Source organism: Neoarius graeffei, chromosome 2, assembly GCF_027579695.1.
Source record: "Neoarius graeffei isolate fNeoGra1 chromosome 2, fNeoGra1.pri, whole genome shotgun sequence".
NCBI classification, from domain to species: Eukaryota; Metazoa; Chordata; class Actinopteri; order Siluriformes; family Ariidae; genus Neoarius; species Neoarius graeffei.
Genome location: NC_083570.1, coordinates 34,177,565 through 34,202,954, shown reverse-complemented (window position 1 = coordinate 34,202,954; position 25,390 = coordinate 34,177,565). Strand labels below are relative to the sequence as shown.

Sequence of the window (25,390 nt, the reverse complement as noted above, 5' to 3'; positions counted from 1 at the left end):
CCTGACCAAACCATATGAAAATTTACCTTTTAAAGATATACCGGTATCTGAAATAATTTTTTCATGGGATAGAGGAAAAGTTAGTTGCAGCCATGACTAGTAAAGAGAAAACAATGGACAGCACCAAAAAACAGAGGTCTCAGAGAAATGTTCACCGACAAGCTAACTATGAATATTCCATTAAAGATTTCGAGCCAGTGGAGACTAATCAAAGACCACATGTAGACTTAGCCATTCTAGCAAATTAAATTACCATGAGGGTATCAGTAATAATGGAGGAGAAGCTGTCTATATTCTCCAACAAGCTTGATATTATTACAGCAAAGATAGAAAATGTATCACAATGCCTAGAAGAAGCTGAAACCCACATTTCTAATGCCGAAGACATCATAGCTGAGCTGGAGGCTAGGCTTACAGAAATGGAAACCAAGCTAGCTGCAATTACTAATCAGGTGGACGATCAGGAGGTGAGAGCTCACAGAGATAACATTGGGGTTTTTGGTGTGAAGGAGGGGATCAAAGAGAAGAATGTACTGTCCTTTTTTGAAACCTGGCTACTCAAACTTCTTAACTTGGAAACCACAAAAGGTAGGATAAGGCTGGATAGGTGTCACAGTAGTCTCAGCCACCCCATATTAGGTATACCTGAAGGCTTCACTACCCTGCAGATAAAATGAAGATATTGATGCTGATTGTGAAACATAAACTGGAATGCAAAGGACCTACGGTCACTATCGGCAGGACATCCCACAAAATGCCATCCAGCAGTGGAGGACCTTCAACGGAGTCTGCCAGAAGCTTATTGTCAAAAACATCAGGTTCAGAATGCAGTACCCAGTGACCCTACTCTTCACCCACAACAAGGATTTTTCATTTGATTCAGCAGCCAAAGCTTCAGTTGTTGTAAATGCAATGGATGTGGAGACCTGTGAGTAAATAAACTGAACACGTTTATGTAACTGGTGGCACATAAGTTGCCACAATGTTCCAGTGGTTTGAGTAGGGAGTGAGTGAGTGAGTGAGTGAGTGAGTGTTACAACAGTGGCGCAAAATGGAGAATGGACATGAACCTTTTATGTGTGCTCACAACTTGTGTTACTTCCCCTTAGTGCCAAGGAACCCGGTATTTTGCATTCTCATGTGGACTGTTCTTTTTCTTTTGATTGTGATACCTTTGTTTGAGTTCAATATTTCCTGTGAGTACATGTCCTTAGTACTTCCACTGTTTGTGGTCTACTTTGAAGATAAAGACACATCTGAGAGACACCCCCCTCCCAAACTTTTTTCTTCTTCTTCCTCTTCTCTCTCATTTCCTTTTCACTGTATTGGTCAGATGCAGTTTTATACATTCTTTATACAGTATACTTGGAATTTTTCATGTATTTGTGAAGTGTAATGGGTACAACTAAGTATATATCTCTCACTGTTAAAGGAGTTAACCATGCTATTAAGCATAAAAGTTATTATCCTGGCTCAAGAAGGAAAAAGTTAGTATAGCTTTATTACAGGAAACCCATCTTATTGATAAGGAGCATGAAAAACTTAGGAGAGAGTGGGTTGGCCAAGTTTACTACTCATCATTTTCAACTAATAAGAGAGGTGTGGCTATATTGCTAAATAAGAACATGCCCTTCACTCTAGAAAAGTGTATAAAAGATCAATAAGAATGTTAGGTTCTTATCTCAGGATTCCTATATGGGGAACATATCATGATTGGCTGTGCCTATGCCCCAAATGTGTATCAAGGAAAATTTTATTCAAAGTTGCTGGCTGAAATTTCTTTAATATCCTCTACATATAGCATACTGGCTGGAGATTTTAACTGCACTATGGATCCTGAGGTAGACCAAAGATCCCCAGCTAGGTCTTTGCATTCCAAAATGAGGGAAGCCACTAAGGGCCTCTGATCTAACCTACAGTTATTTGATACACAGAGAGTCATCAACCCTATAGAAAAGGACTACACATTCTTCTCCCATCTACACTGTAACTTCTTGAGGATAGACTACTTTTTTACTTCTAGGCCCATGTTTACATTAGACCGTATGAGCGGATCATCAGATTAATGTTTTTAAAACGATTAGCGTGCACACAGCAACGCCAATACACGATTTGCGTGCACACAGCAATACCAATACACGGATACGCTCGGCTCCGCAGACATCCTGCACTCCAAATCACTCCGCCCTGAACAGCGAGTGCCCTCTGGAGGGTGCGCACTCCGGCCCTGCGCAGCTCACAGAGCACGCAAGTGAAGTGAACAAGCTGTGATTCGGGACTGAGCCGCTGTGTGTGTGCTCTCAGTGCATATCACTTACCACTTGCAAGTGGAAGGATGGCAAGCCTAAAGACAATCATAACTACACAATGGGCAGTATTTGCATCAGTATTTTCAGTATTTTCTTACTTTTATACTCTTTAATGAAAGGTGATACAAGGCGGAAGTCCGCGCCGTTTTTCAGCAGTCGCGTCACATGACCAACGCCAGCGAATCAGGAAGGTGGATGTCACAGTGATGTTGTCCAATGAGACGCCAGCTAGAGCTCAGCACAGCGTATCCGCGTATTCTGAATGTTTACACAGCACCGGAGCTGACACGATCTGGATTGAATACATGGACGCTGGCGGATTCCCGTTTCCCGGCGTTTCCAGGCGGTTTAATGTAAACGGACAGTGCATCCGTGAAGAAAACGAGACAGATACGGTCTAATGTAAACGTAGCCTAGGACTGTTCTGGACAGAGTGGAGGTATGTAAGATAGGCACGTGATTATTGTCGGACCATGCAGATACTTGTATTGTAATCTCCCCACCCTCCCCTCACACCGCTTCATGTCACTGGTGTCTAAATCCCTTGCTACTAAAACACCCTTCATTCATGACATTTTTGAAAGATCAGATGGAGCTTTTCTTTTCACCTAATATTAACAAAGTCACCAACCTGTCAACACTCTGGGAAACCTTTAAACCTTATCTGAAAGGAGTTATTATTTCCTACGGTACAGTCAGAAAAAGGGAGGGCTGAAAGGAACAAATCAAGTTAGAAAAGCAGCTAAGTGACTTTGACAAACAAATAAAAAACAACTCTTCTGCACATGTGGTCAGGAAGGCAGAAGCCACCCACACAGCTCTTAACTAACTTTTGTCACAAAAAGCAGAAGCAAGTATTCTCTATGCTAAACATAGACTATTTGAAAGGGGGGACAAACCAGGGCAATTGCTAGCATGCCTGGCAGCTGGCAGACATGAAACAAATGCTATTTCATCATTGTGAGATGAAGCTGGTAAAAATCTTTATGAGACTAAAATGCTGGCAGAGATAATGAAGAAATTTCATAAGAACCTCTATACCTCAGAGCTTACAACAGCTCAGCATGCTATTTTGTAATTTTAAAAAAATCTCAGCCTTCCATCACTTTCTGAGACAGATAGGGCTTTCCTAGGAAGACCAATAACCATCAAGGAGGTTACAAATGCACAAATGTAATAACGTCTCTACCAAATGGAAAATAAAATAGAATAGAATAGAATACCTTTATTGTCAGTATACACATGTACAATGAGATTAAAGCATCTCCAATAACAGTGCAAACAGCGTGGAGAGAGAGAGAGAGAGAGAGAGAGAGAGAGGAAGGGGGGAAAGGTGCACAGTCTGAGGTGTATGTGTTGTGTTACACATTATGGAGTGAGGTATTGCACATATAAAGTATTGTGGTCCTGGTCTGGATGGATATGGCCCAGAATTCTATAAAATATTTCAAGACTCATTTAAAGCCCCTCTTCTAAATATGTACTTGCACTCAGTAGAGAAAGAATCCCTTCCCTGTTCCTTATACTCAGCAAATATTTCATTAATTTTAAAGAAAGATAAACCCCTGGACAAATGCAATTCATATCATCCAATCAGCCTAATAAATGTAGATAGAAAAAATTTATCTAAAGACCTGAGGACGATCTGCCACTTTTAATGAATCTGTCCCAAATACACTTCATTAAAAATAGAGCCTCTTCTACTAACATGAGAAAGTTACTTCATATTATGCAACATACAAATATTAACGCAAGGGCTTATTATTTCTCTTGATGCAGAAAAGGTGTTTGATCATGTTGAGTGGCCTTACTTGTTTACAGTTATGGAAAAATTTGGCCTGGGTTAGCGTTTTATTAATCTTATTAAGCTGATATACTATTCACCCAGAGCCAGCATACTAGTAAATGGCATAGTCATCCAAATTTTTGCTGAGGAAATCCACTCGTCAAGAGGATCCTATATCCCTGCCTATCTTTGCTCTGGCTATTGAGCCATTGGCAGAAGCCATCAGAAACCATAGCAGTATAACAGGATTTAAAATAACAAATAATACATATAAAGTTGCATTATCTCATCTCATCTCATTATCTCTAGCCGCTTTATCCTTCTACAGGGTCGCAGGCAAGCTGGAGCCTATCCCAGCTGACTACAGGCAAAAGGCGGGGTACACCCTGGACAAGTCGCCAGGTCATCACAGGGCTGACACACAGACAACCATTCACACTCACTTTAGAGTCACCAGTTAACCTAACCTGCATGTCTTTGGGGGAAACCGGAGCACCCGGAGGAAACCCACGCGGACAACATGCAAACTCCACACAGAAAGGCCCTCGCCGGCCCCGGGGCTCGAACCCAGGACCTTCTTGCTGTGAGGCGACAGCACTAACCACTACACCACCGTGCCGCCCAAGTTGCATTATATGCAGATGATATATTGCTGTTTATCACTAATCTGGAGAAATCTATACCAGCATTAATGGCAACTATTCAAGCCTTTGCACCTCTCTCAGGTTATAAATTAATGTTGGTAAATCATTGGCTATGCCAACTGAGTACGGTGAACATTTACCAAACTTGGCTAACTTTCTATTCACATGGGCTGACTCAGGAATCTCATATCTGGGAATTAGTATAACTCTGAATGTCACAAGCTCACTGAGCCTTAATCTTCAGAGAATACACAAAAACATTAAAAATGATCTCACCAATTGGAAAGATTTGCCAATTTCATGGATGGGTAGGATAAATTTACTAAAAATGAATGTGATACCTTGACTGCTCTACCCCATACAGATGTTGCCTATCTACATCTCCAAGAAAACAGCAAAGGAAATTGAAAACGACTTTTCAAAGATTATTTGGCAGGAGGAAAAACAGTCAGTATGAAAACCATACAGCTACCTAAAGATAAAGCAGGCCAAGCATTTTCCAATATTAGGCATTATAATTGGGCCTGTCATGGAAGACTCATTCACGAATGGGTCCACTGTTATTTGGAAGGAAGAGAGGACCTGCTGGAATCATGGGGATGTGCCCCAGTGGACTATTAGGAGAACTCACAGACAAAAAAAAAAAATTGTTTGCCAAGGTGAGGGATAACCCCATTCTCCACAAATCTATAAAAAGATGTGAATTCATATACAGGAATAAGGAGCTCTTTCTCATATTTAACACCTCTTCTGAACAATAGGGCCTTCATTCTTGGTATCAAGTTCTGTGCTTGGGATGTACAAGGAGTAAGGGCAGTAAAAGCCTTGTTTAATGATAATGTTTTCATGGCTTTTATACAAGCTCAACAGAGCTTTGGTCTTTCACTGAAAGACCTTTTTTTCATATCTCCAGGTCCCACATATTGTCAATTCAAATGCCAAATCTTTACCACAGGATACAGCCTTGTCGGGGCCACTTGACAGCTTTATAAACAAGTTCACTTTGGCTAAAGGCTTCATCTCACATTTCTACAATACTTTGCAACAATATACAGGACATCCATCCATTATCTGTAGCTGCTTATCCTATTCTACAGGGTCACAGGCAAGCGACAAACAACCATTCACACCTACGGTCAATTTAGAGCAACCAATTTACCTAACCTGCATATCTGTGGGGGAAACCCACACAGACAGAACATGCAAACTCCACACAGAAAGGCCCTTGCTGGCCACTGGGCTCAAACCCAGGACCTTCTTGCTATGAGGCAACAGTGCTAACCACTGCACCACCATGCCGCTATACAGGACATAATGTTGAGAAGTTTTTTTAAAAGATGGGAGGAGGCCCTCCAGTCTTTTTATAGCAAAAAGGCTTGGGGAAAAATGTATACATCTTTAATTTTAAAAGAAATAAACACTAGAATTTGGTGCACAAGTTTTAATTTTCTTTGGGTTTTCTGAAAGCAACATAAGGTCAAAATTATACATATATGGGCAAAAATATACATACAGCAAACTTCATTTTGGGTAAAATGTCTCTTCGCAAGATTCACCTTGACCAAATATTTTTGTTGACCATGAACAAGCTTCTGGCAGAATTCTGGTTAAATATTTCATGACTCTTCATGGTAGAATTGGTAGAGTTCAATTAAATTTTTTTTTTCTTGGCATGGACTCTACTTATAAGCATGATTATAAATAAGCCATATATTTTCAATAGGGTCGAAGTCAGGACTTGTTTTAAGCTTCATGTTAGCCTGCTTTATCCTCCACAACCAGCTCTGATGCGTGTTTGGGTTCATTGTCCTGTTGTAACTCCCAAGTCCCAAGTCATGTTCAAGTTTCTGATGGTTTATGCTGAATAATTCTGAGGTAGTCCTCCTTCTTCATTATTCCATCCACTTTGTGCAATGAACCAGTTCCACTGGCAGCAAAACAGCCCCAGAGCATGATGAGCCTACCACCACCATCAGTTAGTACAGTGTCTCTCTGGTGGTCATTGTGGCCAAACAACTCAATCTTTGTCTCATCTGACCATACAACTATTTTCCAGAAGGCTTTTTTCTTTGTCCGTGTGGTCAGCTTCAAACTTTAATTAAGCTTGAAGGTGTCAATTTTAGAGCAGGGGGTTATTTCTTGGATAGTAGCCTCTTACTCCATGGTGATCTGAACTGTAGACAGTAATCCATCAGCTTCCAGTTCATGGCAGGGCTGTGCCATGGTGGTTCCTAGGTTGTTCCTGACCATCTAAACCAATTTCCTTTCAGCTGAGGGTGACAATTTGGGTTTTCTTGAAGCAAAGTGGCTTGGCAAAATGACTACACCTCACAATAACTTGAATACAACTGTTTGAACTGATCTTGGAATTTGGAGTTGTTTAGAAATGGCTCCAAGAGACATTCTGGAGTTGTGTATATCTGTGATCCTCTTTCTCAGATCTGCACTGAGCTCCTTGGACTTTCCCATTTTACTGTGTGTTGGTCATTCCAATGAGTGCTGTAAACAAACCCTTTTTAAGAAGGCACAGAGAAGCTACCAGCTGTAGTCAATCATGATCACTAACAGGAAGTTAAGAGACCTCGGCCTTGGCAAGATAAGAGACATTTTGGAAGTTACAGCACCTCTGAATTAATAAGCTAAGTGTGTGCATGTACATTTTTGACCCTGTATGTATAATTTTACCCTGTGTTGATTTCAGAAAACCCAAAGAAAATTAAAACTTGTGCAACGACTTCTCATTTTTTTAATTAAAGATGTATGCTGTACAATCATTCTGCCACAGAAAAAGAAGAGTTCAAAGAAATTACTGAAAACCCAAATATTGCCATGACATTCACATCCAAGATGGCATTCATGTCACTGTATGTAAACTTCTGACCACAGCTCTGTATGTTTATATATATATATATATATATATATACACACACACACATATATACACACACACACACACACATATATATATATATATATATATATATATATATATATATATATATACACACACACACACACACACATTTACACATTATATATATATATATATATATATATATATATATATATATATATATGTGTGTGTGTGTGTGTGTGTGTGTGTGTGTATGTATATATATATATATATATATATATATATATATATATACACACACACACACACACACACACACACACATATATATATATATATATATATATATATATATATATATATATATATATATAAAACACTGCTTTTGGAATTGTCCTAAAATATCTAAATTCTGGTCTTATACCGTATATTGAAAGAGATTCGTGCAATTCTAAAACACAAACAGGCCAGTTTCTGGTAGGATTGCCAACTAAAAACTGTATTGGGGATCTAAGTTGGTGAACAAACTTCTCTTTCTTGCTAGGAAATACATTTTATTTAACTGGATTTGTGAAAAAAAACTACAGTAACAGTGGTACAAATAAATTTTGAAGGTTTTACCAATGGAAAGGCTGAGTGCCATACTTGAGGGCAGTAGTGATGACTTTACAGACATATGGCAGCTCACTTGCCTAGAGAACTAAGGGAAATTGTTGTTAGAGGTAAGGGCAGTTTTTATTAAAGTTAAAAGAAGTTAGGTTACTATGAGGTATATTATGCTAATGAACGATATCTTGACTGTGCAGTTAAATATAAAAAAATTGCCCCCCTTTCTTTTATTCACTATGCTTTCCTTTCTCCCCCAGCTCAGGCCCCCTTTGTGCCATGTTTGAATGTTTTGTGTTAGTAAAATGAAAAATGCAAATAAAATGTTATGTATATCACATTTTACATTTTATTTGCATTTTCATACACACAAACACTTGGTCAAATAATTTGTCAACATTGTCTCCAATTTCACTGTTATGCTGATGATATGCAGACCTATATTAGTACTAGGTGTAACTCATCTCTTCCACTCCTTCACTATCTGCCTGCATCCATAATGTAAAGGCTTGGCTGGAATCTTACTGTCTCAGATTGAACACAGATAAAACAGAAGCTCTACTCATTGGTACTGAATATCTCTTATCTAAACAATCATCTCTTTGACTTAATATTTAGGGTGATATGGTTGAGTCTACACAAAGCACACACAACTTTGGTGTCATTTTTGATCAAACACTTTCCTTTGATTCTCATGGAAGCTCCTTGGTTAAAACAACATTTTCTCACTTTCATAATATTGCACACCTTTGAAACTCTAACTCAATGAACGATGCTGAATGCTTATTCTTGCCTTTACTGATCACACTTAGATTACTGCAATGTCCTTCTTATGGCTTCCTGATTAAAACAACTGCTTGGTTGCAATATATTCAAAATTCAGCAGCCAGACTTCTCACTCATACTAAACATACACCTCACATCACCCTTACCATCTACATTGTTTGTAGTTTCTTTTCACATCCAGTACAAACTCCTGCTTTACATTTAAGATCCTTCATGGCCTTGCCCCACTTACCTAAAAGACATGCTACATCCTTACACCATTTCCCGCAGATTAATGTCAACTGAATCTAGTTTATTATTGATTCCCAAATATAGGCTCTATTCCACTGGTGGCAGAGCTTTCAGTGTCACAGTGCCAAAACTCTGGAATACGGAAGGAAATTTCTTCCATCACACAATTCAAGACTCATCTTAAATCTCACCTTTTTTGTTATCATTTTTTTGTCTGTCTAGCTCTGTTGTCATGTTGTGTTTGATCTGTGTTTAACTGTTTTATTTTTTACTCTTCCCCCTACTCTGTAAAGCATTCTTGTGTATGTGAAAGGCACTATATAAATTGAGCTTATTTCTTCTTCTTTATTATTATTATTATTATTGTTAAAATAAAAAAAGTAATTTTGCTATATGCCAAGTCAGTACCTAGTGACACCCACTTTTGCAGATATCCCAGGTTGCAAATGCTTTTTGTAGCCAACTAGGAATCGTCATGTTCGTGTTTTAGGAATTTTCAGCCATTCTTCCTAGTCGAATGCTTCTTGTTCTGAAATATTCTTGGGCCATTTTGCATACGCCAACATATCCATATACTGTATATTTAATGAAATTCAAATAAAGAAATTTGAATTTAAATAAAATAAATAAAGAAAAGTCAATAAATTTATCAAATAAACAAAATAAATCAGTGAGACAATGATCTGCAAGTTATGCAAGCCAAAACCTGTGGAGATATTTGTGTTTCACATCTCAGCATCCAAGTCAACAGCTAGCTGACAGAGCTAGACTAGCTAGCCTTTTACCATTTTAGACATTGAAAGCTCTGTATTCAGCTTAGGATGTCACTTTAATGTTCAAAAATGCTTGTTTGTTGTTCTAAACAAACAAACAAACAAACAAATAAATAAATAAGAAAGAGGCATCGTAGCTAGATAACTACTGATGTAGCTAGAAATCTGTATGAGTCAGCTAGTCAGGTAATCTTTTTTGATATATACTGTTGATGATGGAGTTGATGTTCACTTCAGGATGCATTCCTCAGATTTAGAACTTTTTAAAAAATTTTTTGAGTTGTGACAATTGTAGACATGTAAACAAAATAATCTGTAAAGCTTTTACTCAAGTAGTATTTAAGGTTTTCACCTTATACACGCTTACTTGAGTAATTTTCTTGATCATGACTTTTACTTTCATTCAAACAAATTATTACAACAGTACAATGATTCAAGTCAAATTGTTCTGATTTTTACCTCTCAGCGCTTCAGACTTGGCCTCTTCGATGGACTGGTTGAGTTTGCTGTGGTCAGCAAGGTGGGTTTTGGTGGCGTTGTGCTCCTCTTCTTCTTGCTCTAATCGCTGCTGAATAGATTTAACCTTGAAAGTAAGGTCGATCTCTTGCTCACTCCTCACCTATATGCAGAAAACAACACAGCTTTTACACACACACGCGCACACACACACACACACACACACACACACACACACACACACCTTCTCCAAGTCAGTCAGTTCCTCCTGTAGCTGTCTTTTCTCACCCTCAGCCTTAGAGAGCAAGCTCTTCGTTTGTTTCAGCTCTTCCTCCAGACCCGAGATACACACTGAAAAACATTTAATAGAGAAATGAAGAAATATTCTGGCTTTTGAGACATAACATCAGCTACCTGCCAGTGGACTCTGCACCCAAAATAGCAGTGTTTACTCTCCACATGGGATACTCCACCCAAACACAACAGCACTACACATTATGGAGAAACAAGGGCCCAGTGTGTGTTGAGGAGAGAGGAAAAGAGGAGGAACATATTACACATTCATTTCTGCACACCAACCCAAGCACACTTACACTGTTACAGCCATGTGGTTTATCTCATCCAACCTCCTTCGTCCTTATACTTACATATCCTTTCATTTTATTATTCAGTTTCACATATCCACTCACTCCCTTCCTCCTTCTCTCAATCTCAAACTTTCTCACATATTCCCTCATGTTATTACTCTACCCTACTCACACGTTCCCACTTTTTCTTTAATATCCTTTCCCACTCTTAGTCTTTTTCTACATCAGCACCCCCTTTCTCACTCCTCAGCTGCCTGCACATTCATTCCCTCACTCACCTAAAAAAAAAATCTCAAAAAAACCCCTCTATGCTTCCCCCACTTTCTCCATTAGTTGTTCACTCTCCATCAATCCATTACTCTCAAATAACTCATTCTTTCCTTCATTCAAATCCTTAGTCACTCCCCATACTGTGTCCGGGTTGGTAGAACTCGTTAGCCTTGGTTGGCAGTCTACCTATGGCTGAGTATCCCTTAGAAAACTGCTTGAAGACATCAGGAGGCAGGATGTCAGATGGTTCTATGAAACATGCTCAATAATGCAGCTTCTAGTTCATATTACCAGTGGTGAAGCAAATCAAGGTAGTACCACAACTTGATCTCGACAAGACACAACCACAACAAATTTAGAGTACTGCTCACAATTATATGGAGTTGTGACCACAAATGTAATTGTAGTGACTGAAAGCAAACAATGAGGCAAGTACAATCAAATTCATACCATATCGCTCGTCGCGTTGGTGACCAAGGAGTGTGTCCTGTTAATGTGGCTCAGGTTACAGTTGAAGCCAAAATTCCAGAACTCATACACTCTGCCAAAATCACAAAACATGAAATTGTTTGTCTACAAGAGCACAGAATCTGTCACGATGATTTGGAGACTAAAGAACAAGCCGTAGGCGACTGGGCTATCATAACAACATCAGCCTGGAAGAACAATGCAGTAGCGTCTATGAGTGGAGTGGGCTTTCTTCTCAGCCCACAGGCTCGTAAAGCACTAATCAATGTAGAGAAAATATCACCTTGAATCCTGATTGCCAACTTCAAAGGTAACCCCAAGTCAACAGTAATCACCTGCTACAGCCAAGCAGGTGATTTTCATAATGTTCATTATGAGTCTGATGTTGAAAATTTCTATCAAGAGATAACTGCTTCTCTGAGGTAAATCTCAAAGCACAACTTTGTAATCACCGGTGGTGACTTAAATGCCTAACTTGGGAAATCCAGCAGCCACAGAGTTTCATATCATACTGAGACAAAGAGAAATGGCATAATGCTCAAGAACTTTATCGAAGAAAACCAACTGACCTGCCTAAATACAAAGTTTCAGAAAAGACAATCAACTCTGGACTTACTCAGGACAAAATGGTAGTCAATTTGAGATTTGCTATGTGATCATCAATCGAAAATGGAAGAATAGTGCAAAAAAAATGTAAGGCCTTCTCATCTTTTCTAAGTGTGGAATCTGACTATCAAGTTGTATCAGCAAAATTATGTCTGAGTCTTCATGCCAAATCCAAACAAAAATCCACCGTATGACTGGTCCACCCTGAGAAAGAACACTGACATTGGTAACAACTTTACCATTGAACTCAAACAGATTTGCTGTTTTACAAGATAACAGTCAACTACCCCAAATGACACCTACAATAATTCTATAGAAGCTTGCAAGGAAGCCACCTCTGCTACAATCCTGTTAAAACCCAAAACCAAGAGGCATGCTCCTTGGGAAATAGCAAAAATATGTAGAGAGAACTTCAGCATACAGCACAAATTTGAAACTCTACATCTCTAGAAAATGAAATCACTTTTAGCCAAGCAAAATCTGCACTCCGTGAGACTTACAAAATTGAGCAAATGGAATATCTTCAGAACAAGACTGATATCATTAAGGATGCAAATGACAACAGAAAATCAGCTACACCTTGGAATACGATAAATGAGATTTGTGGAAGAAAGAAATCAAGCAAATCTAGACTGAAAGCTCGGAGCCAAGATGAGTGTCTTGAACTTTGGAAGAACCACTTTAAAGACCTACTGGGAAAACCACCTGTAACCACTGAAGGTACTATCAACTGCATCGTCCCAAATGAATTGAATGTGAAAAAGGTCCCTTCTCCATGGATGAATTAGAAGATGCCCTAAAATGCACTCAAAATGGAAAAGCACCTGGACTTGATGGCACTCCGGCTGAGGTCTGGAAATTAGGAGAACTCAATGACACACTTTTAAAATCATGCAATGCTGTCTACCAACAAAAGGCAATAAATAGCTGGACGCAGAGCTGTATCATATCAGTACCCAAAAAAGGAGATTTGGGCTTCACTAAGAACTATCAAGGAATCATGCTAACTGGTATTGCCATTAAAATTTACAACCTAATGCTGCTGAAAAAAATACGACCTGAACTAGACAAAATCATATGCAAAACCCAAAATGGCTTCTGCGCTAATAGATCCACTGCTGGACAAATTCTCACCATCAGACACATCATAGAAGAAGTGAAAAGCAAAAATTGAGCAGCAGTTCTACTCTTTATTGATTTTACCAAAGTGTTTGATTCTGTTCATAAAGGAAAACTGAAAGAAATTTTGCTTGCCTATCGATTACCGGAGGAAACAGTCAATGCCATCATGATGCTGTACCATAACACCAAGGCACATGTTCGATCAGTTGATGGTGACACAGATTTCTCTGAGATAACCACAGGGGTCCTTCAAGGTGCTAACCTGGCACCATTCATCTTCATTATCTGCCTTGACTGTCCTTAGAAAGGCTCTTGACACCAACCACCACCTAGAATTTACATAACAAAGGAGAAGCAGAAGACATCCAGCAAAGAAGATCACAGATGCTGATTATGCTGATGATTGAGCGGTAATCTGCGACCATCTGAATGATGCCATGACTCTCTTACATAGTACAGAGAAAGTTGCAAGGGAAATAGGACTTTAAATTAATGCCTCAAAAACCAAATACATGTCTTTCAATCAAATGCATGATACAATTCTGCACTCTTTGAATGATGAAGAAATAAAATCAGGAGACGATTTCAAATACTTGGGAAGTTTCATAGCTGAATCCAAGAAAGATATGGAGTCTAGAATCAGAAAAGCTTGGGGAGCGCTGAATGGCCTTGATAAGATATGGAAATCAAAGCTTCCACAGAAGATGAAAAGGGACTTCTTCAGAGCAGCAGTTGAATCAATTCTGGTATATGGTTCCATTACATGGACAATGACAAAACCAATGGAGAAATCAATAAATGGTGCATACACTAGAATGCATCGCGCTGCATTCAACATATAATGGAAACAATACATCACAAATAAAGAACTTTATGGAGAACTTCCCCGAATCTCAGAAACCAGCCAAAAATATACACTGAGATTCACAGGCCATTGTTGGTGCAGCAAAGAGGAACTCATAGCTCATGTGCTCTTATGGGAGCTCATGGAAGACGTGTTAGAGGAAGACCTGCAAAAATGTACATCAACCAATTACTTGAAGACACTGGGCTCACATATAACAAACTCCAAATTGCCATGGCCAACAGAGATTATTGGAAGACTCATGTCAATGGATGCTAAGCAAAGTCCTCATTGCAATATAAATAATAATAATAATAATAATAATAATAATAATAATAATAATGTATGATTCAGTAACACTCAGTAACTCATCCACTTCTTCACTCCTTCATTCACCCTCATTCACTTCCTCACTCAGTACCTCATTCACTCCCCCACTCAGTACCTCATTCACTCCCTCTCAATACCTTATTTACTCCCCCACTCAGTACCTTATATATGCCCTCACTCAATACCTCATTCACGTCACTCTCTTCCTTCCTCCATTACTCACTTACATCCTTAGAGCCAATCTTACTTTATCACTTCCTCATTCAGTCACTCACTTCTTTATTCCCTCATTCATTCCTCACTTAATTGTCTCCTTCTTGGCTTTGATTTGCAAATGAATATTTATGAGGGGGAATGTCCACGTCAGCTACAGGCTCTTTTGTGACTGATGAGACCTATCCTCGACAGACAGGTTCGGCCACAGAGGTTGGGGGTCAGCATGAAATAGGGTTGGGAGCAGTGGTTGGTTTATTATTCCTTATGCTCCTTTTGTCCTCCAGGTTTGCTCTCCAATCGTCCTCAAAGGAACTGACAGCACTGTGAACAGTTTTTTGCCAGCTGTCACGGTCTGAAGGCAAGTCAAGTCAAGTTTATTTGTATAGCGCTTTTAACAATAAACATTGTCGCAAAGCAGCTTTACAGAATTTGAACGACTTAAAATATGAGCTAATTTTATCCCTAATCTATCCCCAATGAGCATGCTTGTGGTGACGGTGGCAAGGAAAAACTCCCTCAGACGACATGAGGAAGAAACCTTGAGAGGAACCATACTCAAAAGGGAACCCATCCCCATCTGGGCAACAACAGACAACATGACTATAACATTAACAGTCCTAACATAAAGGCAGCTTCGTTGATGCTATCAACCCCCCACCGATGGAAACCCGAATGCAAAATTGTTCATGACAACTGCAGTCCTAAAGTCAGCAAGTCAACTGCAGTCCCCAACCACAAAAGCACCACTGCAAGAGTCCAGAGCATCCTCCAGGCGCGACCCCCAACTGTCCACATGGGGCCGCCCTCCACAGGAGCAATGCGATGAGACTCCAACCAGGCACAGGGCACCAGGATGGATCAGGCAGGTCCAAGGAGCAGAAGAAGTCAACATCTCGATCCCAGGACCAACATGTAACTCAGAGGGACAGATTTTTTTTGGAGGGGGGGGAAGAAAGAGAAAACACAGGTTGCTAGGTATGCCCAATGTCACCTGAATAAATAGGGACAGTATACATATTGCACTGAGTACAAGCAGGGACTCTGGCAACTAACTATGACAGCATAACTAAAATGGGAGAGCCAGAAGGTAACACAGGCATGAGGGAGCCCCGGGACATAAAGCAGCCAGCCACTACACCGTCAACAAACTCGAGTGAGCAAGCGAGTGGGGACTGACAGCATCCATACATCCCAGTTTACCAAAACACTCTATGTCTGAGGACCCTCCAGATCTACACCTTTACCTCATAAACACCATTAAGAAAAGGCTTGACTAAACAGATACGTTTTCAGCTTAAACACTGAGACTGTGTCTGATTCTCGAACACTACTTGGAAGGCTGTTCCATAACTGTGGGGCTTTGTAAGAAAAGGCTCTGCCCCCTGATGTAGCCTTCACTACATGAGGTACCAGCAGATAGCCTGCACCTTTTGATCTAAGTAGGCGTGGCGGGTCATAGAGGAGCAGAAGTTCACTCAGGTACTGCGGTGTGAGACCATTCAGTGCTTTAAAGTTCAATAGTAGTATTTTATAATCAATATGAAATTTGATTGGGAGCCAATGCAGTGTGGATAAGACAGGGGTGATGTGGTCATATTTTCTAGTTCTAATAAGGACTCTTGCTGCTGCATTTTGAACTAACTGGAGCTTGTTTATGCACTTATTGGAACATCCAGACAGTAAGGAATTACAATAATCCAACCTGGAGGTAACGAAAGCATGAACTAGTTTTTTTGCATCATGTAGTAACATTAAATTTCTTATCTTAGCAATATTTTTGAGATGAAAGAAAGCTATCCAGGTAATGTTATCAATGTGAGTTTTGAATGAAAGACTGGGGTCAATAATCACTCCAAGGTCTTTTACTGCTACACGCGAAGAAACAGAAAGGCCATCCAGAGTTACTGTGTAATCAGAAAACTTACTTCTAGCTGCATGTGGTCCTAGTACAAGTACTTCAGTCTTGTCAGAGTTAAACAGAAGGAAATGAATAAGCATCCAGTGTCTAATGTCCTTCACACATTCCTCAATTCTATTAAGCTGGTGTCTCTCATCAGGTTTTGCAGAAACATACAACTGTGTATCATCAGCATAACAGTGGAAATTAATACAATGTTCATGAATAATATCACCCAGAGGTAACATATATAAAGAAAAAAGCAGTGGACCCAAGATAGAACCTTGTGGAATACCAAACTTTACCTCAGTATATCTAGAAATATCACCATTTATATCAACATAATGATAGCGATCAGTTAAATAAGACCTGAGCCAAGAGAGGGCTGTTCCCTTAACTCCCACATTTTCTAGTCTATCCAGAAGAATGGAATGATCAATGGTATCAAATGCTGCACTAAGGTCAAGCAACACAAGCAGTGAGACACAGCCCTGATCAGACGCCAACAGCAGGTCATTTACTACTTTAACCAGAGCTGTCTCTGTGCTATGATGAGGTCTAAATCCTGACTGATACATTTCATGGATGTTATTCCTATGTAAATATAAGCATAACTGCTGTGCCACAGCTTTTTCAAGGATCGTGGAGATAAAGGGGAGGTTTTATATTGGCCAATAATTGGACAGCTGACAGGGATCAAGGTCAGGGTTTTAATCAGGGGTTTGATAACTGCTAGTTTAAAGGATTTGGGTACATAGCCAATCCTAAGAGAATAATTTATTATTTTTAGAAGCAGTTCATGAAAGTAATGAAAGTAATTCAGTTTCTTTTAGGGGAGTAAAACATTCTAATTGATGATCTGATACAGTTATATTGTTAACTACAAGGTGACTTACATTGTCTGACCTTAAATTAGTAGTTTGAATTTTTTGTCAGATATTCTCAATTTTGTCATTAAAAAAATTCATGAAATCGTTGCTACTACATACTACAGGTGTGCATGTGTCTATAGTGGACTTATTCCTGGTTAATTTTGCTACAGTATTAAATAGGAATCTAGGATTATTTTTGTTATCTTCTATTAGGGAGGAGAGATATGTTGATCTAGCAGCACGAAGAGCTTTTCTATACTTCAGGAAGCTCTCCTTCCATGCTAATTTGAACACTACCAATTTTGTTTGACGCCATTTACGTTCCAATTTTCGAGTGGTCTGTTTTAATGTGCGAGTGTCATCATTATACCAGAGTGCTAATTTTTTGTCTCTGACCATTTTCCTTTTAAGAGGAGCTACATTATCTAAAGTATGGCAGAATATTGACTCTAAGCATTCAGTTGCCTGATCAAGTTCTGTAGGAGCTGACAGTGACCCAATCAAAGTTGATAACTCTGGGAGATCATTTATAAAGCTCTGTGCAGTAGTTGACGTGAAAGTACGTTTAATACAGTAGCATGGTGAGGTGCATATTTTATTATTCAGACATATTTTGAATGAGATGAGATAATGATCTGAGATAACTTCAGACTGTGGAAGAATGACTATATTTTCTACGTTTAACCCGAATGTTCGTATTAAATCGAGGGTGTGACCACAATTATGGGTGGGTCCTATGACAATCTAATTAATCCCTACTGAATCTAAAATGGACACAAACACTGTTTTCAAAGGGTCTTCTGGGTTATCGAAGTGAATATTAAAATCTCCGATAACTAAAGCTTTGTCTAAGGAAATAACCAGATCTGAGATAAAATCTGCAAATTCAGAAAGAAACTCAGAATATGGCCCCGGGGGCCTGTAAATAATAAGTAATGGAATTAACTAGGTAGACTTATTTTTCGAGGCTACATACATTATATGAGTATGAAGAACTTCAAATGTATTACATTTATAACCAGGTTTTTGTGTTACACCTAGATAATCATTATAAATAACCGCAACGCCTCCTCCTCTGCCAGTTAAACGAGGCTGGTGTATATCACTGTATCTAGGAGGATTCGCTTCATTTAATGCTATATATTCATTTGGCTTAATCCATGTTTCAGTTAAATAAAGTACATTAAACTCCTGATCAGTAATGAGTTCATTAACCATTAGTGTTTAGATGTAAGAGATCTAATATTTAATAGCCCCACCTTTAGATCAAAGGTGCTGGCAGCAGCTGTACAGTCAGTATGATCCAATTTTACAACCCCGATTCCAAAAAAGTTGGGACAAAGTGCAAATTGTAAATAAAAATGGAATGCAGTGATGTGGAAGTTTCAAAATTCCATATTTTATTCAGTATAGAACATAGACGACATATCAAATGTTTAAACTGAGAAAATGTATCACTTAAAGAGAAAAAATAGGTGATTTTAAATTTCATGACAACAACACATCTCAAAAAAGTTGGGACAAGGCCATGTTTACCACTGTGAGACGTTTACAACAGTCTGTAAAAGTCTGGGGACTGAGGAGACAAGTTGCTCAAGTTTACGGATAGGAATGTTAACCCATTCTTGTCTAATGTAGGATTCTAGTTGCTCAACTGTCTTGGGTCTTTTTTGTCGTATCTTCCGTTTTATGATGTCCCAAATGTTTTCTATGGGTGAAAGATCTGGACTGCAGGCTGGCCAGTTCAGTACCCGGACCCTTCTTCTACACAGCCATGATGCTGTAATTGATGTAGTATGTGGTTTGGCATTGTCATGTTGGAAAATGCAAGGTCTTCCCTGGAAGAGACGTCATCTGGATGGGAGCATATGTTGCTCTGGAACCTGGATATACTTTTCAGCATTGATGGTGTCTTTCCAGATGTGTAAGCTGCCCATGCCACACGCACTAATGCAACCACATACCATCAGAGATGCAGGCTTCTGAACTGAGCGCTGATAACAACTTGGGTCGTCCTTCTCCTCTTTAGTCCGAATGACACAGCGTCCCTGATTTCCATAAAGAACTTCAAATTTTGATTTGAAAACATCAACACAGAACAGTTTTCTACTTTGCCACAGTCCATTTTAAATGAGCCTTGGCCCAGAGAAGATGTCTGCACTTCTGGATCATGTTTAGATACGGCTTCTTCTTTGAACTATAGAGTTTTAGCTGGCAACAGCAGATGGCACGGCGAATTGTGTTCACAGATAATATTCTCTGGAAATATTCCTGAGCCCATTTTGTGATTTCCAATACAGAAGCATGCCTGTATGCGATGCAGTGCCGTCTAAGGGCCCGAAGATCACGGGCACCCAGTATGGTTTTCCGGCCTTGACCCTTACGCACAGAGATTCTTCCAGATTCTCTGAATCTTTTGATGATATTATGCACTGTAGATGATGATATGTTCAAACTCTTTGCAATTTTACACTGTCGAACTCCTTTCTGATATTGCTCCACTATTTGTCGGCGCAGAATAAGGGGGATTGGTGATCCTCTTCCCATCTTTACTTCTGAGAGCCGCTGCCACTCCAAGATGCTCTTTTTCTACCCAGTCATGTTAATGACCTATTGCCAGTTGACCTAATGAGTTGCAATTTGGTCCTCCAGCTGTTCCTTTTTTGTAGCTTTAACTTTTCCAGCCTCTTATTGCCCCTGTCCCAACTTTTTTGAGATGTGTTGCTGTCATGAAATTTCAAATGAGCCAATATTTGGCATGAAATTTCAAAATGTCTCACTTTCGACATTTGATATGTTGTCTATGTTCTATTGTGAATACAATATCAGTTTTGGCGGCACGGTGGTGTAGTGGTTAGCGCTGTCGCCTCACAGCAAGAAGGTCCAGGTTCGAGCCCCGTGGCCGGCGAGGGCCTTTCTGTGCGGAGTTTGCATGTTCTCCCCGTGTCCACGTGGGTTTCCTCTGGGTGCTCCGGTTTCCCCCACAGTCCAAAGACATGCAGGTTAGGTTAACTGGTGACTCTAAATTGACCGTAGGTGTGAATGTGAGTGTGAATGGTTGTCTGTGTCTATGTGCCAGCCCTGTGATGACCTGGCGACTTGTCCAGGGTGTACCCCGCCTTTCGCCTGTAGTCAGCTGGGATAGGCTCCAGCTTGCCTGCGACCCTGTAGAACAGGATAAAGCGGCTAGAGAGAATGAGATGAGAATATCAGTTTTTGAGATTTGTAAGTTATTGCATTCTGTTTTTATTTACAATTTGTACTTTGTCCCAACTTTTTTGGAATCGGGGTTGTATATTGATTAGGTTGCTGGGACAAACTCTCTAAATATTTCTACCTTTTTGTTTAGCTCAGGGAACAGACACAGTCTCGATGTACTGGACCCTGAGTGACAACTCTGTGCAGCTAGCAGACAGTCAGTTTAGCCTGTTCGTCTGCTCCCTGGCCTTGGCTCTGGATTGTCAGAAATTAACTAGGCCTGTTCTGAGACTATGACCTACAGTGGTGCTTGAAAGTTTGCGAACCCTTTAGAATTTTCTATATTTCTACATAAATATGACCTAAAACATCATCAGATTTTCACACAAGTCCTAAAAGTAGATAAAGAGAACCCAGTTAAACAAATGAGACAAAAATATTATACTTGGTCTTTTATTTATTGAGGAAAATGATCCAATATTACATATCTGTGAGTGGCAAAAGAATGTGAACCTTTGCTTTCGGTATCTGGTGTGACCCCCTTGTGCAGCAATAACTGCAACTAAACGTTTGCGGTAACTGTTGATCAGTCCTGCACACCGGCTTGGAGGAATTTTAGCCCATTCCTCTGTACAGAACAGCTTCAACTCTGGGATGTTGGTGGCTTTCCTCACATGAACTGCTCGCTTCAGGTCCTTCCACAACATTTCGATCGGATTAAGGTCAGGACTTTGACTTGGCCATTCCAAAAACATTCACTTTATTCTTCTTTAACCATTCTTTGGTAGAACGACTTGTGTGCTTAGGGTTGTTGTCTTGCTGCATGACCCATCTTCTCTTGAGATTCAGTTCATGGACAGATGTCCTGACATTTTCCTTTAGAATTTGCTGGTATAATTCAGAATTCATTGTTCCATCAATGATGGCAAGCCGTCCTGGCCCAGATGCAGCAAAACAGGCCCAAACCATGATACTACCACCACCATGTTTCACAGATGGGAGAAGGTTCTTATGCTGGAATGCAGTGTTTTCCTTTCTCCAAACATAACGCTGCTCATTTAAACCAAAAAATTCTATTTTGGTCCAATCTATCCAAAAAACATTTTTCCAATAGCCTTCTGGCTTGTCCACGTGATCTTTAGCAAACTGCAGACGAGCAGCAATGTTCTTTTTGGAGAGCAGTGGCTTTCTCCTTACAACCCTGCCATGCACACCATTGTTGTTCAGTGTTCTCCTGATGGTGGACTCATGAACATTAACATTAGTCAATGTGAGCGAGGCCTTCAGTTGCTTAGAAGTTACCCTGGGGTCCTTTGTGACCTTGCTGACTATTACACACCTTGCTCTTGGAGTGATCTTTGTTGGTCGACCACTCCTGGGGAGGGTAACAATGGCCTTGAATTTCCTCCATTTGTACACAATCTGTCTGACTGTGGATTGGTGGAGTCCAAACTCTTTAGAGATGGTTTTGTAACCTTTTCCAGCCTGATGAGCATCAACAATGCTTCTTCTGAGGTCCTCAGAAATCTCCTTTGTTTGTGCCATGATGCACTTCCACAAACATGTGTTGTGAAGATCAGAGTTTGATAGATCCCTATTCTTTAAATAAAACAGGGTTCCCACTCACACCTGATTGTCATCCCATTGATTGAAAACACCTGACTCTAATTTCACCTTCAAATTAACTGCTAATCCTAGAGGCTCACATACTTTTGCCACTCACAGATATGTAATATTGGATCATTTTCCTCAATAAATAAATGACCGAGTATAATATTTTTGTCTCAGTTGTTTAACTGGGTTCTCTTTATCTACTTTTAGGACTGGTGTGAAAATCTGATGATGTTTTAGGCCATATTTATGCAGAAATATAGAAAATTCTAAAGAGTTCACAAACTTTCAAGCACCACTGTATGCTGCAGGAAATGAGAGCAGCACCTTCCCAAGTGGGATGGATACCATCCCACCCTAACAGGCCAGCAGTGCCCTCAAAATTCGCCCAATTATCTATAAAGCCCACACTGTTTTCAGAGCACCACCTGGACAACCAGCAGTTCAGCGACCATAACCTGCTGTAAGCTACATTGCCACGCTGCATTGGGATGGGGCCAGAGCATACTACAGTGTCAGACATCGCCTTCGCTAATTTAAACACCTCTACAAAGTTAATCTTTTTAACCTCAGACTGACGAAGGCGTATATCATTAGCTCCTGCATTGATAACTATCTTTGAGAACCTGTGCTTGCCTTGGACCCTAAGATTACCTGCTATGTCCAGCGCCCTGGCTCCCGGTATACAGCTGACTAAAGCTGCTGGTGCCCCTAAAGGCTGAGCTAATTTCACGTGCTGTATGATACAGTCACCTATAACCAGAGCTCTCTCAGGTTTTTCAGTAGGTGCATCACTAAGGAGAGCAAACCTGTTCGACACGTGACACGGAGAGGAGTGGTGCTCCCGTGGGCGAGCCTCAGTGGTAGCTTTGGCTCTACACTTATGCCGCTGAGTCATCACCCATTCGCCCCGCTGTAAGGGCTCTAATGCCAGAGTTGGGGGATTACTAACTCCACCTAGGGCATCCAGACTTTCCCTTACAGAAACTACACTGTTCTCATTCTCACTGGCCTTCTCTAAAGCCTGGACACGTGCTTCTAACACTGTAATCTTCTCCATCAGAGAGCTAACTAATCTGCACTTATCACAAATAAAGCTATCGCTAGTGATGGAGGAAGAATGACTAAACATCCTGCACTCAGCACACTGAACACGCTGAAGGTGTGCCATGATGAAAAGATTCACATACCTTAATCGAAGATCTGTTGATATTAAAGCAGATCCGATGTGGATAGCCTCCGCTTATGGTCTTTACACAGGAGGAGAAAGAAAAAGAAAGCTTCCGGAGTTGTACCGGCAGTGAGTGAGCAGGTCTGGAGTCGGGAACAAGGAGGGCCGAAAGGACGGTGGACAATGATAACAAACGCGGAAGGTTTGAAAGTAAACTACTGTACAGTGAATGTAAAGTGGACAATGGCAGAGGAATCAGATGGCAGTAATATAAGAGATCATTATGGTTTGGATGATGATGAAATGTTTGGGGAGGAAGTGAGGAAAAAACAAGCGAAATCAAGATCAGATTCTAACAGCAGCAATGAATCCATAGACACTGTTAAAAGGAGCAAACCTGAATTAAGAACTCGAACCAAGGAGCCAGACAAAGAGGTTTGGAAAGTAATCATCGTGTTTGATCAACATGGAGGGCCAGATCTACACCCCATTCATGTTACCAAAGCAATAGAAAAAGAAATAGGTAAAATTAATCATGTTCGATTTATGGGAAATGGTAGGCTACTGATTTTTGCAGCGTCTGAAGCTCAGCGAGATAAGATCTGAAAGAAGACTACATTAAATCGTTCTAAAATAACATCACACATCCCAGGAATAGCGGCAAAGAAAAGAGGAGTTATAACTGGGATTCCAGTTTCATTGTCCATTGATGAGGTCAAGAACAATCTGAAAGGGGGAGAAATAGTCGATGCAAAACGCTTGACAAAAGGCAAAGAAAAAACAGAGAGTTTGCCAGTTTTACTCTTTTTTAAGAACGAAATGCCTGCCAAAATCCAAATGGGTTTCATGAGCTACCCAGTGCAAGAATTCATTCCCCCTCCAATACGATGTTTTAAATGTCAACGTTTTGGCCATGTAGCAGCACAATGTAGAGGTAAACGTAGATGTGCAAAATGTGGAGGTGAACATGAGTATGGGAAATGTGGGGAGAATGTTCAGTTAAAATGTTGCAACTGTGGAGGTCAGCATAGTGCTGCCTATGGAGGGTGTGAGAGACAGAAGGAGGCAAAAGAAGTTCAGAAATACAAACTAACTCATCAGGTGTCATATGCTAATGCACTAAAGGAGATAAATAAAAATAAGAAAGACATGAATGTTAACAGATTTGTATCTCCAACAGAGCAAAATTCTTGGACTCCAAGACAGAATGGTGGGAACCATATATCAACAGGTAGGCCTGCCAAAGTCTAACCCAGTGATAGAATGTTGTGAATGCAAAACAAGAATTTCAAAAGAGACTCTACTGATCAAGAAAAAATGAATTCATAGCATTTATCTATTCTATAGTTAATGTCACAATACAGCACTCTAGGAAGAGTGACAGAATTAGATCAGTTGTGGAAACTGCAAATGAATTTTTGGGTACCACAACCAAAGCTGATGAAATTCATGAAATGTTAAATAATAAATATGGATAATCTCAAGTTGGTTAAATGTCTAATGGTGTTAATCATTCTTCAGTGGAATGCAAGAAGTCTGATTATAAATGGACAAGAGTTTAAAAGGTATGTGCATTAATTAAATAGTAAACCAGATGTAACGGCCAAAGTAGAATTCATATAGATGTGAATTACAATTTATGTTACATGGTATATATAATTTCATTTGAGTGTGTAATTTCATATAAGTAGTTTATTAAGATGATGAATAATATGTGGCAAGGTTAAAAGAATCAGAATTCATATGTTAAGAA

The 25,390-nt window shown here is 39.8% G+C and overlaps 1 protein-coding gene across 3 annotated transcripts in view; it reads right to left on the bottom strand.

The window, feature by feature from the left end:
• Positions 1-25,390, bottom strand: part of LOC132881548 (rho-associated protein kinase 2-like) — a 240,113-nt gene that overhangs the window by 77,423 nt on the left and 137,300 nt on the right. For all 3 annotated transcript variants that reach the window (XM_060914115.1, XM_060914116.1, XM_060914117.1), the window contains exons 16-17: positions 10,690-10,796; positions 10,449-10,608 (exon numbers count right to left, since the gene is read on the bottom strand). In XM_060914115.1, the coding sequence (XP_060770098.1) occupies positions 10,449-10,608; positions 10,690-10,796 (267 nt within the window). The remainder of the gene's footprint in view (positions 1-10,448; positions 10,609-10,689; positions 10,797-25,390) is intronic.